Source organism: Mandrillus leucophaeus, unplaced genomic scaffold (assembly GCF_000951045.1).
Source record: "Mandrillus leucophaeus isolate KB7577 unplaced genomic scaffold, Mleu.le_1.0 Scaffold137, whole genome shotgun sequence".
Taxonomy (NCBI): Eukaryota; Metazoa; Chordata; class Mammalia; order Primates; family Cercopithecidae; genus Mandrillus; species Mandrillus leucophaeus.
The window spans coordinates 1661243-1674462 of NW_012101332.1; the positions used below are offsets into that span (position 1 = coordinate 1661243).

The 13220-nt window shown below is 50.9% G+C and overlaps 1 protein-coding gene across 2 annotated transcripts in view; it reads right to left on the minus strand.

The window, feature by feature from the left end:
- Positions 1–505: 505 nt before the first annotated feature.
- HNRNPL (heterogeneous nuclear ribonucleoprotein L) overlaps positions 506–13220 on the minus strand; it is a 16011-nt gene continuing 3296 nt past the window's right edge. The window contains exons 1-13 of one of the 2 annotated variants that reach the window (XM_011973335.1): positions 13110–13175; positions 11118–11236; positions 9969–10206; positions 9763–9848; positions 8105–8201; positions 7944–8016; positions 4601–4672; positions 4209–4489; positions 3013–3134; positions 2520–2721; positions 1730–1787; positions 1524–1619; positions 506–919 (exon numbers count right to left, since the gene is read on the minus strand). In XM_011973335.1, coding sequence (XP_011828725.1) covers positions 861–919; positions 1524–1619; positions 1730–1787; positions 2520–2721; positions 3013–3134; positions 4209–4489; positions 4601–4672; positions 7944–8016; positions 8105–8201; positions 9763–9848; positions 9969–10206; positions 11118–11236; positions 13110–13163 — 1557 coding nt within the window. In that variant the 5' untranslated portion in view covers positions 13164–13175 and the 3' untranslated portion in view covers positions 506–860. Of the gene's footprint in view, positions 920–1523; positions 1620–1729; positions 1788–2519; positions 2722–3012; positions 3135–4208; positions 4490–4600; positions 4673–7943; positions 8017–8104; positions 8202–9762; positions 9849–9968; positions 10207–11117; positions 11237–13109; positions 13176–13220 lie in introns of those variants that run through there. The other variant, XM_011973336.1, reaches the window with a different exon arrangement.

Sequence of the window (13220 nt, forward strand, 5' to 3'; positions counted from 1 at the left end):
CTCCCTCTCAAAAAAAAAAAAAAAAAAAGAGATAGCATCTTGCTCTGTCACCCAGGTTGGAGTGCAGTGATGTTATCACTGCAGTGTTAACCTCCCAGGCTCAACTGACCCACCTGCCTCAGCCTCCTGAGTAGCTGAGACTACAGGTGTTCTGCAAAACCCACCTCAACTTTTTTTGTAGTGACAAGGTTTCACCATGCTGCCCTGACTGGTCTTCACCTCCTGAGCTCAAATTATCTGCCCCGCCTTGGCCTCCCCAAAGTGATGTGATTATAGGTGTGATGACCCACTGCACCCGACAGAGTTTGCCTGGGCAGGGCCCACTAAGAATGCCACTAAGCCTGCTGGATTTTCCTCAAAGACTCAATTGCTAGCACCATTCTCAGTCTGCAGCCCACCCTACTCCTCTCAGGTCTCTGTATGCCTCCAGAGGGCCTGCGACTGTGCCCAGGCCTGCTCGTGTCTCTTCAGGATAGACAGGGAGGAAAGCAGACATCCTGGAATGCCAGCAAGTGCTGTGTTTATTTTCCAAACAATTTTATTGAAATGTGTGTGCCAAGAGTACATGGGCAGCACAAATGAATGAACAGGAAAAAGAAAAAAAAAAAAATCACATGTACAGTAATTTTTTAAAAGTGAAGGTTAATCTTGGGAGATATCAGTTCCCCTCTCCCTCCCCCTGCAGACTTTCAGCGTTTCCATTAAGGTTAAGCCTCTAAGAACCTAGCATTAAAAAAACAAAACAAAACCAAAAAAGGAATACAAGATCTTTTGCAAATAACAAAAACAAAAAACAAAAAATGGCATAAAGGAAAGAGAAATGCCTTCCTGCTCAGATGGGACTCTTCCTAGGCACCTAATTAAGAGGCGTGCTGAGCGGTGGAGAAACACAACTTCAGAGTGTAAGGGTATGGACCATCTGAAAAGGAGAGAGAAGTTTGGTTGGGTCCCGTCTTTGGAGGCTCCCCAAACCCAGGTCCCCTCAATTTTGCACCCATCTCCCATTTTCTGCAGGTCAACTGCAGGGGTCTAGGAAGTGACTGCCCAACGTAAGGCTTCAAGATGAGCCAATTATTATCAATTATGCACGGCATTTCTCCTTCTCTTCCCTCATTCCCATAGAGAATTCCATTCCTATCTCCTTTGCCAGCCCAAGGCAGTGGGCCTCTCCCAGCAAGTGGGTGGGCAAGTTTTACCTGCTGGATAGTGTTGCCTCTTTCCTAGGTAACAGAGTGGCTTTCCTACCTAAGCCAGTCTCTGATGCAAAGAGAGAATGCCACCTCCCTGGAGGACAAGCCTGAGCAACTCCCAAGCTGGCAGAGTGGCAGCAGGTAGTCAGGCTGGCTCTCTCCCATGAGGAGCACAGGCTGCTCTCCAGGTGAGCAGGTCCCACCTGCCCATGTCACCAGCAGTGAGAAGATCCCCGGGGTCCTATCTTAAGGGCAGGAAAGACATCCCTGGCCTGAAGCCAGCCAACCCATTAGGTCACCAGGTTGATGCCTGCAGGACTCACAGATACTCACTTGGGTTTTTCATCTGGTAATGGTTCAGGAAGCCCAGCGTCTCCAGGGCATCGCTCTTGGATTCCCACTCCAGCAGTCCAGAGGAGCTGCGCTCACCTGATTGCAAAGGGGAAAAGCAATGGTTTTAGACTGACCCAATGGGAACTAGGCAGCTGCCCACCAACCACCAAGTAACCAGGGGAAGGATATGGGCGCACTCGACTCACTTTTGCCTGAGAAAACTTTCACAGAAGATGGCCGCTTCACTCCCAGCTCATCGCAGATCTGCAAAAGAAATAGGTAGTAAATGAACTCTGGAACAAAAGGGCCGTCACACAGGATTCAAGCAGACCAGGCCCTGCATGACTCAGTATTTGAAGTTTTCAGGAGAAAACTTGTAGATTTTATCACACACCCTAAAGGCATCCCAGCAACAATGCTCTTTAATTATTAAATTGCCTGAGACTGCAAGGCTGCTGCTGCTTTTTTTCATCTCCCATTCTCAACAGCTATCTGGGCATCCGCACCGGGCTATTTGCTGAACGCAAGGCCAACGTTTCACACCACAGCCAGATCCACTTGAGTTCCTCCTCCCTTCCTGCTGCCTCAGTTGCCTGACTGAGCTTTACAGGGCCCCACCTTCTGATGGTATCAGGGTGATGGCACCCCAAGGCTCTGCCAATGCGGTTCTTGTGAAACTGGGCCCTCATCACTGGGCCTAGGAAGCAGCTTTCCCAGCAAAGAGGAGTTGCTCTGCTTGCCAAAAATGCAAGGAAGGAACGCAGCAAACGATATTGCTAGGAACTTGGTGCCATTCTCACCCTTTCCAGTTTCAGAGCAGGAATCTGTATCTGTCCTGGCCTCTGCTGTGTCCCTAGCACTCAACCCAGGGCCAGGCAGCACAGGAGTTCAACAACTCTGCAAATAGGAGCTAGTTGCAGAAAAAACTGAAATGAATGGCCTACTCAGGCGGCCGTGGTGAGGACCTGACTGCCTGCGTAGTTCCACAGCACAAACCTCAAAGAAGTTCTCCTCGGTCACCTCCAGCGGGGCGTTGAAGAAGTGCAGCACATTGCTGGGGTGCTGGATGCGGTTCTTGGCTGCCTGCTCTGGGGTGGAGAACCGATTGTTCCGGGACTCACTGAAGTCTTTGTAACTGCAAGACCCATCTTCCAACCCGTATGACTGACCGGGCATGATGGCTGGCTGCTTGGAGACACTGCAAGAGGGAAGAAAGGGGAGCCTTTGTCATACTCAAAGTTGTCCCCCAAGCTTTCCCCTGTGGCCTCCAGAGGCTCAGCTTGCCCTATGTGCCTTGGGGCATTGCTCTACAGCTGAGGCAAGGCTGACCCACTTTCTCCTGTGGTGTCAGAGAAACATCTGGGAACACACCTGCCACACCCCATTTCTGCGTGAGTAAACACCTTGGCCTCACCATGCTCCTCTGCTGGGCCCCGTTCCCCTCCTTTTCCCCTGTACCTCTGCCACCCTCCCTAGCCTGAGCACCTACCAGACATTCAGCTTCTGCCCAAACATAAAGTTGTTGTTGAGGTGGGTAATGGCCCGGTCCACAGCGTAGCCATCAGCCATCTCCACCATGGCGGCCCCTGGCTTGCTTTTCATGAATTTCACCTTGGGGAGAGTAGCTGCCGTCAGCACCTCCATCCAGCTGCCAGGATCCCCTCTCCTGCCCCTCCCAAGTTAGTAATAATAACCCCTGCTCTAGCTCTGGGCTCCCATGTCCTCACAGTGAATCGGGACCACTAGAAAAATGTGCCTGGCCCATACCAAGTACTCAGCTCAAGGTGAACAGCAGAGCCTGGGTCATGTTTTTAACTGTGGGACATAACCCAACACTAAGTCATTTAGTGGAGCACGACAGAAAACTGTGCAGGAATGAGAAATCACATCAGCCATTTCCACCATTCTGCCTGTTACACACATGTTGTGATCTATGGATGGCTGTGTCTATGGTCACAAGGTCAAATACTCCTTCAGCTAGGTTACAATGGAGCAGTGCCGGCTCTGGAGCCAGGCGGTCTGACTCTGAGTCCCACTTCACTTAAAGGCTGTGTCAACCCGGGTGGGTTGAGGCCCCCGCCCTCCACTTCCCGCGTCCATCTCATTAAGAACTAATGTGAGAAATTACACAGGTCACTACATGTAAAGCACCTTTAACAGTACCTGGTAACTAACAACACTTCACCTGTGTTATGAACTACTCTAAGTAACGGGCCAAGTCAGGAGCTACACAAAGGCTCCCAAGACCCAGATGGGTTTAATATAAGGAAAACGTCACATGGTTTCAGGTAGACACTTAGCCACCACCAGCCGCAGTCAACTATCCCATGGGAAGGCAGAAGGCCTAGTGTTGCCAGGTCTTCAAGTTTTCAGGAGGAAATCCTTAAACGATAGTGTTTCACTATGATGGGTTCATTTTTATGTTTTATAAATCTATACTGATGTACTAGTATTAGTACTTTTATGTGATAAAGACATTTTTTTTAAACATTCGTAATTCAAAAACAAAACACCCACATGCAGTGAGGACCAAACAAAGCAAGCAGGCTGCCTGGGCTCACTAAGTCCCTCACTCCGGGCCTGCCCGCCCGGCGCCACGCCAGGCTCCCCCTGGTTCTTCCCCCTGTGCTGACTGGCAAGATACAAGGCTCAGTGAGGAACCCAGCGGGCCTGGCAGCAGCTCACCTTCTCCACATTGCCATACAAGCAGAAGACATTGAAGACTCGATCACAGTTCATCTTAGACTGATCCAAGCCATAGACCATGAGCACAGGGCTGTCGGCGTGAGGGCCATACTCGGGTGGTGGGGGAGGGGGTGGGGGGTGCCCATACTGGGGGCCGTAGCGACTTGGGCCCCGACGGTGACCCCCCACTGGTGGACCCATCCTTCTCCCTTCGTAGTGAGGTGGGGGAGGCCCGTAGCCCTCATCATGGTAATGGCTGTGGTACCCACCGTGGGGCCCTCCTGGGGGGTGGGAAGGAAAGAGAGGGAGGACGGGTGAGAATTTGCACGGCGGGCGGCGGGCAGGGGCACATGAGCCACGGGAGTCCACGGAGGGGAACCCCCTGCCCTCACCATATTCTGCGGGGTGATCTCCCAGGAGAGGGGGCTGCCTCTGGCGTTTGTTGGGGTTGCTGCCAGGGTCACCTGTGGACAGAGAAAACAGTTAGGAGTCTCACTCAGAAATTGGCCTCTCTCCCTCCCTCCTGACTGCACAGGCTGATGAGAGTCCCCCAGCTCCTGCAAACTGCAAGCCCCCCCTTCCTCAAGGGCTGCGGGGCCTCCTTTTGTGATCTGACCTATGACGGGCATGAAGCCCGAGCCTCAAAGCTGGTGCCCACTCCTTCCCCCGCTCACACCAAAGGGTTGGTCTTGTTCTGTGAAGGACAAGGCCAGGTTCTGTGCTCTCACCTGCCCTAACCCTGGGAGAAAGCCTAGCTCCCAGGCCCTCTGGGGAACCTGCAGCTGCTACAGAAGGTGATATATTATGGAGAACCAAAAGCAGCTTTCTAAACTGACTCCCAATAAAGGGAGAGTAGATTAAAAACAGGAAAATAACCCAGGAGGGAAGCAAGCAAGCTTGCCCCCCAAAGCCCCCAAGGTTTTAGGAGCTCCAGACTGTCTCTGTAGATTCCTTCTTTCTTAATCCCAGTCCCCACTCCCTCCCAGTCCCGCCAGCCCAAGAGGGACTGACTGTAGGAGCTGACAAGCAGGGCAATGGCAAAATCAGTTCAAAGAAGCAATCATGTACAAGGTATCGACATTCCCACACCCAACAATGGCGCAGATCCACCCGACCCCAGCAGTTTGTAATCACTGCCGTTAACTTAGCGCTTAAGTGGCAGGCACTGGGCTAAGCGCTTTACAGACATCACAGCTTCTCAAATTCCTCACAACAACCCTATGAGGTAGGTTCTGATATTTCAGCCCCATTTTACAAATAAGAAGACTGAGTCATTAACTTTTAACTGAGCAGTTAAAAGACGCTTGGCCCAAAGTCACAAAGCAAGTCAGTGACTGAACCAGATTTGAACCCAGGTCTGGCTGACTCCAAAACCCAGGGCTCGAAACCACTGCCCTTTCCTGCCACCCGGCCTGGGTTTTGTTACCAGTCATTACAAAGATGGAAAAGGACTACTTACAGCAGAAGTACAGAGTACAATGTCCATTTGTCACAAAAAACAAATCTGTATTTTCTCTTACCATTGGACGCTTCAACAGTGAGTTAGCACAGTTCTGAAAGATGGCGTCCCATCAAACATACACTGCGACCCTGCATCACATGGTTTTACAGTCATAAATACAAGTCACGGTACACATCCGCTACAATTTTTTTAAAGAATTGTTTTAAAAGTCAGTATTTTGATTAAATCAAAAATGGCTCACAGATGTTCTGTCCTCAGAAGATATCAGAAAAGTGGAAATAAAGGTGTATGAAGTGGGTAGTGTCCCTCCGTGTTGTCACCTCCTCACATATGTGCTGCAGTGCGGTGGTGCGGTGCTTCTGGCTGTGTAGCGCTCCGTGTGCGTGTCTCCTGGTATGAGGTGTGCCAGTGGCCCCACTACGCTCGCGCTTTTGGCCTTGGGAGCGCACCTGGTTACCCGGCAGCAGGTAACTGTGTGCCTCTGAGCTGTTTGGCTGTCTGGTTTTAGGTCTGTTTTGTTTTTTTTTTTTTGATTTTTTTTGTTGTGGTTAAATTTTTTTGTTTCTGATCTCCAGTTGGTGCAGATTATGTTGGCAGCCGGTGACTGCAGAAAAAATAAAAATATCAAAACAGAAAAAAAAGAAGGCCCTCCCCAAACCAAAGGACTTAAAAAACAAAACCCATATGGCGAGGAATGGAGAGAGGATCCTATTGTCTTGGAGGCCCATGGAATCTACTTCCGTCTATGAAACGTTCTCCGAAAAGAGCACCGCTCGCTGGCTGGCTGGGACAGCTCTGTTCTCTGTGTTTCCTACTTCTGTGTACATTCTCGGGTTCAAGTTTGCTTGGATTTTGACTTTTTTAATGTTTAATAAAAAAAGCAGTGTCTGCTGCCATGTTGCGTCTCTTTCTCTCTTTGTCTCTGTATGCCTCTGTCTCTGTGCTTGTAGCTGTTCCTTGGAGCGCGGTGTGGTGTTCTTGATGTAGTGAGCTCAAGTCTGCAGCTGTTTCTGGGGACGTGGTGGAGGCTGCATGTTCTGTTCTCTCCAGGAAGAGCTAGTGGTTTTCTACCCTGTGTGTTGGTGAGCAATGTGCAGAGGCAGAGCCGCTGAAGTATGGTTCCTGAGGGGTGGCGAAGCACCGCCCTCACTCCAGGTCACCTCATCAGCCCTCGTTTTTTTTTGGGCCCCAGCCTTGGGGCTGCCAAAGCTGAGAGGCATCAAAACCAATGCACAGCCAGCCCCCTGCCACTAGCCCCTGCCGGTCTGCACATCTTCTATTTATGTTCCTTGGAGAAGAAATGGTTGTTGCCATGTTTCTGTTAGCAGTCATGTAATGCCATTGCCCGCTCTGGTACATTCACTTGGTCACCAATTTGCCTCTGACCTTTGGAGGGAGCAGCCAGGCCCACAGAGCCCACTGTGAGGATCCTGGGGAGAGTCTAGCCCACCCTGCCCACTGCTTCCCAGATGCAAGGGCGAGCAAGACAGGCCTGCCTATGAATGGGGGGCTTTGGCCTCTCAGGGCCTGTGCGATGTCAGCATCGAGCCTCCTCCCTCAGCCCATGGCCTGGTCCGACGTATCAGACCAAGACAGACACAGAGATGGATGGTCTTGTTGTGGGGCTGCCGCTGTTTCTCACAGGCAATCCTCCACCTCTCCCTGCTACCAAAGGCAAACCATTCTTGACAGACACTAGGAAGGGGGTTGTCCATTTGGGCCACCTGCAGAGATGTTGCGTCCCCTCTACAAATGATGTGAGGCATGTCCGCCCTGGTCCAATCCAGAGTGTCTCACCTCCACAGGGTCAGCTTGCTCAAAGGCTCACTGCAAGAGCCCGGGAGATCTCATTGCCCCCCACACTGCCACTCCCCCAAATCAGACCCTCTCAACAACGCAGAACAAGAGGACAATTCCTGGCCCAGCAAGAATGGAGTCAGTGACCCTAACCAGACTCTCAAAGGAGCCACTGCTGATTTCTAAGGCCACCCCCATGCCTCATCCTCAGTGAGGCCCTGCTCCCCACCCGTCCAGGCTTCTGCCTTGCCTCTGTATCCTGGGCAGCACCAGAAGGCCCCAAGCAGCAGTGAAGACCCAAGGAGGCCTCTCACGCCCCCTATCCCACTAGGATGTCCAAGAGCTGACCCCAAGGCCCTCCCATGTCCATGGGGAGCCCAATGGCATTACATAACCCTGAGCCCAGGCCTATGAAGTGCACTAGTCGAGTGAAGGCAAGGCAGGTATGTTTAGAACAAAGTGGCCATCAAGATTACCTTGTCCACTGAGATTGGGGTTTGTGTAGTCCCAAGTATCCTGATCATTCTTGAACACATTCAAGCGTGTAGGCTGCAAGGACAAGACAAGGCTTGAGATCAGCCATGCCCCAGCTCACCTGGAAGCTGACGAGGGGCAGTCAGTCACCTCCCAGACGTACCTTTGCATATTCGATCTTCAGAGTGCAACAGCCAGAATAGATATCAGCCCCATTGAGAGAGGCTTTGGCCCGCTGGGCACTTTGAACAGAGTCAAATGTGAGTCAAGTTAAGGAAAGTCGCATCACAGGAGATCTTGGAGAAGGACTTCAAGTTACCCCAGAGAGGGATAAGGACAAGGTGGTATCCTAAGACTGTGGTACAGGTGGAGGCTTTGGGATTAGCTCACTGCCCAGTCACTAGCCTCAGGTTGAGAGACCAAAATGGTGTTGATGGACTCAATGCTGCCCTGGGTGAGCAGTTACTGGCCAGAGTTCTCTCATAATCTGCACCCCCACCCATGGCTACTAGCAACCTCTTCTGCCACACCACCTTCTCCATCTCAGCCCTCTGGCCCTTCGACTAAATCTGAAACAACCACCCAACTACAGCTCTGCCCTGAAAGTCCATCAGTGGCTTTTTCCTGCCTCTGCCCCAAGCATCGTATCGCTGTCTAGGATGCCCTAAAAACTTCTTCCAAACCCGTCTGCCAGCTACTCTGCGATCCTCAGATCTTTCAGTTTCTCCATCCAACACACAAGCTCCTTCTGACTTTACAACCTTTGCAGAGGCTGTTTCCTTCACCTTGAGTATCAGCTCCTATTTGCTCATAGAAATAGGACATCACCTCCTCAGAAACCTTCACACATGCTGCGCCTTTTTTTTTTTTTTGGATATGGAGTCTCACTGTGTTGCCCAGGATGGAGTGCAGTGGCACACCCTCGGCTCACTGCAATCTCCGCCTTCCAGGCCCAAGCGATTCTCTTGCCTCGGCCTCCAGAGTAGCTGGGATTACATGCATTCACCACCATGCCTGATTAATTTTTGTATTATTAGAGACAGGGTTTCACCATGTTGGCCAGGCTGGTCTCAAACTCCTGACTTCAGGTGATCCGCCCGCCTCAGCTTCTGAAAGTGCTGGGATTGCAAGTATGAGCCACTACACCCGGCCCCACATCCCCTTTTAAATGAATTCCTCTTCCCAAGGGTACATTTTCTCACGACCTCTTGAGACCATGTTCCCCAGATCTTGGTCACTCGTATTTGGCTTAGAATAAACATCTTTAAAAATAAATTCCTAGCCTGGCGCGGTGGCTCACGCCTGTAATCCCACCACTCTGGGAGGATGAGGTGGGTGGATTGCCTGAGGTCAGTTCAAAACCAGCCTGGCCAACGTGAAACCACATCTCTACTAAAAATACAAAAAACTAGCTGGGCATGGTGGTGGGGGCCTATAATCCTACTAGGGAGGCTGAGGCAGGAGAATTGCTTGAACCTAGGAGGCAGAGGTTGCAGTGAGCCAGTATCGCGCCACTGCACTCCAGCCCAGGCAATAAGGGCTAAACTCCATCTCAAAATATAAATAAGTAACAAAAAGAAAACAAAAATAAATTCCTTTGTATCTCCTAATACATGCTCTCTCCCCTAAGATCTGCACGTCCACACAATACGCCTCATTCTTGAACAGCCTCCCCACTCAGTCACTGGGCTCTGTGAAGGCATCTGGTACATGGCAGCCACTCCCATGGTCAGTAGACACGTGCTGGCTTAAAGAATGACCACTGTCAAGCCCTGCAAGAGTCCCTACCCTAAGGAACACCTACTTTCCAGCAAAGGATATTCCACCATCGCCTGAACTCCATTCTTCCTGAAAATGACAATTCTCTGGACAGGGCCACAAGGATTACAGATAGTGTAAAGAACATCCTGCACAAGGAAACACAGGCCAGATGAAGAGGCACTGCCGGGTCAGTCTGGCTGAGGGGAGGGAATGAGAGGAGAAAAGGAAGAAGGGAGACCTCACAAGAAATGCCTGCTGGCACGCACCGTGGTGATCGAATAAATGGGGTTCAGGATGGTAAAGAGAAGCACACTGTTCACGCTCCGGGAGTCATCCGAGTCCCCGGGGCGGGAGATCTTCTGGCTGGTAGAGTAGTTGACAAAAGCTGGGTGACCGGCAATGTATATTTGGTTGTCGGCTGCGTAGTTCACTGCGTTGCAAGCCCCCAACACATCTTCAAACTCCACCAGTGCTTGTCTCTTTTTAGGCATTACCACCACATAGCTGGCAAAGAGAACACAGGTTTCAATCCTCTCAGGAAAATGGAGACAGGAGGAGGGTATCATTTGATTTTTTGAGAACTGACTCCTCCACAGCCTCTGGACTCCTCTGTGGCCCTATCATGGTTATGGTTCCCCAACCTGAACACCCCATGACACAAGTAGTACCAAAGGCCAAAGAGGTCTAGCTGAGCTAGACCTCCTCTGGGAAGCCTTCCTGACCTCTCCTCACCACACTAACAGATGCCGCCCATAGGACGGCTTCTTGAGCTTATGCTCTCACAGTGTAAATCACTCTAGGAGAGCAACTTTCTAAGAGAAGGAATCCAGATACAGCTCACTACTGTATCTGCAGTATACAGCATGCACCAAATATTCAGTAACTACTTGCTGAATGAAAGAACACTGGCCAGGAGCAGTGGCTCATGCCACTAACCTTAAAACTTGGGATGGCTAGGTGGGCAGATTGCTTGGGCCCAGGAGTTTGAGGCCAGCCTGGCCAACATGGCAAAGCCTTGCGTCTACAAAAAAATATAAAAATTAGCCAGGCATGGTGGTGCATGCCTGTAGTCCCAGCTACTCAGAAGGCTGAGGCAAAAGGATTGCCTGAACCTGGGTAAGACTGCGCCACTACATTCCAGCCTGGGCCATAGAGCGAAACCTTACTCTGTCTTAAAAAAAGAGAGAACACTGACGAGAAACTACAAGGCAAAGGAAAAAGGAAGGAAGGAAAAAGGATCATGGAACTTGCTGTAATCTGACAAAAAGTACAATGGCCAACCCAAAAGCAGAGGGGCCACAGAACCTAGACCAGTATGGCAACGAAATCACTACTTCCAACCAGAAATCGTGGACACACAAGGGCACCAAGAAGTCAACTCTGGAAGCCCAACTCCTGGCCTCCAAGCCCAGTACCTGATGGGTCCAAACTCCTGCAAGGCCTCCACAAGGTCAGCTTCCACCACACCGTCAATCAGGCCCCTGATGTGGACAACTGGGGAGGCAGGGGTTTTGTGCGGGTCATCGTAGTTCTCCTGAGAAAGGAAGCAAAAACAAGAATTCTTTTCTTGCTGTACAAGATGACGGCCCACTGGCCTTTGTGCTGTTGAAGACCCAGTCAGATAAGACAGTTGGATGTCATCCAGGAAGGATGCACAGAACAGACGAAGGGCAGCATTGAAGTCAATCAGCTCAAAAGGACTCTGGGTCAGCAGAACAGTGGTCCTGAGTGGGTGGTCACTTGCCCTCTGGCTCTTGCTGTAGCTTCTGAGGAAGGCAGATGGAGAGAGGACCACACAAGTTCCAAATATTACGTTCTTCCAGGGACCCCCCTCTCTTCCCACTGGTCCACTTGACCAAGGAAACATGGGAAAAGAGTAGCTGGAGAAGGAGACACACTGGGAGGAAGGGCTCTGACGGCTATCTGCTACAGTTTGAATGAGGACATCCCCTTTGCATGTGCCCCAAATTCCTTGCCCTTTCACTGGCTCAGCCACCATCATCTAGCTAAGTACACCTGTTCGCCACCACTCACACCTAGGTTCAGTCAGGGCAAAAAACAACACGTGCCCCAGAAACTGCGGCAGCCAGGCCAGTCTTGACCCCTTCTAGTCTTGAATCACCCTCCCACCAAAATCTGCTTTGGAAATTACTGCCTAGGTCAGACCAAGGAAAAACAGGACAAGAAAGGTCTCTTATTTATTTTTTGAGATGGAGTCTCACTCAGTCACCCAGGATGGAGTGCTATGGCGTGATCTTGGTCTACTGCAACCTCCACCTCCCAGGTTCAAGCGATTCTCCTGCCTCAGCCTTCCAAGTAGCTGGAATTACAGGCCCCCGCCACCACACTCGGCTAATTTTTTTGAATTTTTAGTAGAGATGGTGTTTTGCCATGTTGGCCAGGCTGTTCTTGAATTTCTGACCTCAGGTGATCTGCCTGACTCAGCCTCCCAAGTGATGGCATTACAGGCATGAGCCCCCACACCCAGACGGAAGGTCTTTTAGAAAGACCAGAAACTCCAATCCATACCATTAAGAACCAAGACTGCTCCTTCCTAGAAGTATCTTACACCCATCCACAGACAAAAGCCTCTGGTCATCAGGAGGAAAATTAACTTTCACCTCTCCTGGGCTCTGGGACCAGCCCCCTGTCTGAGAATCACTGGGCAGAAGAGCGTGGAATGGAGGTAGAATTGGATTCTATTTCAGGAATGAACCACCCGAACCACAGGGGGAGGCACTCCCGCCAGGTTAGCAGCTCCCACAAATGGGAGTTCTAACTCCAGCCCTGCCCCTCACTAGCTGTGCCACCTACAGTAATTCACCTCCTCTCTCTCTTGGCCAATTTCCTCCTCTGTAAATCGGGAATCCCAGTATCTCTCCCAACCTCACGGAGAAGCGTTAAGAACTTTCAATTAAGATGTCTTTAAAACGTGTGGGACAAGGCCTGATGAAGATTAAAACGCTAGCAACTCATAACCCCTAAATCCCAGAAAACCCTGCAAATGGGCTGCACTGGAAGACTTCAAGATCTTGGAAGGAGTGGGGACTGGGCACCACTCCAAAAGCAACGACTAGTGTTTTCGGAGGGAGTGATTACAAGGGATCGAAATTCCAGCACGGCCAGGGAACAGTTTCGTTTATCAAATCCTCGGTACCCAATGAATCCCCGGAACTTGTGATAGTTTCAAAGCTTCGCTCAACTCCTAAAAGGCTGAAAGTGCATTTAACAAATCCTCTTCCCATTTTCAATGTCTACAAAAGTAACGGAGATACTCTGTTCTAATATTTAAACTAAACACATCCATTGCTGTACAGAAACAAGGCTGGGCCTCAGAGATTAAGCTGCCATCGGACGTAATTCCCCACTCCAGAGGACAAGGCCGCCGCCCACCCGTTCCCGCTCACGAGGCGCTCCCCCAACCGCCCACGAGGCCGGGCGGGAGAACTGCGCCTGCGCATGGGGCCAGCGAAGAAAATGATAAAGGGGAAAAAAACCGGCCGGGCCTCGTGCCCGGC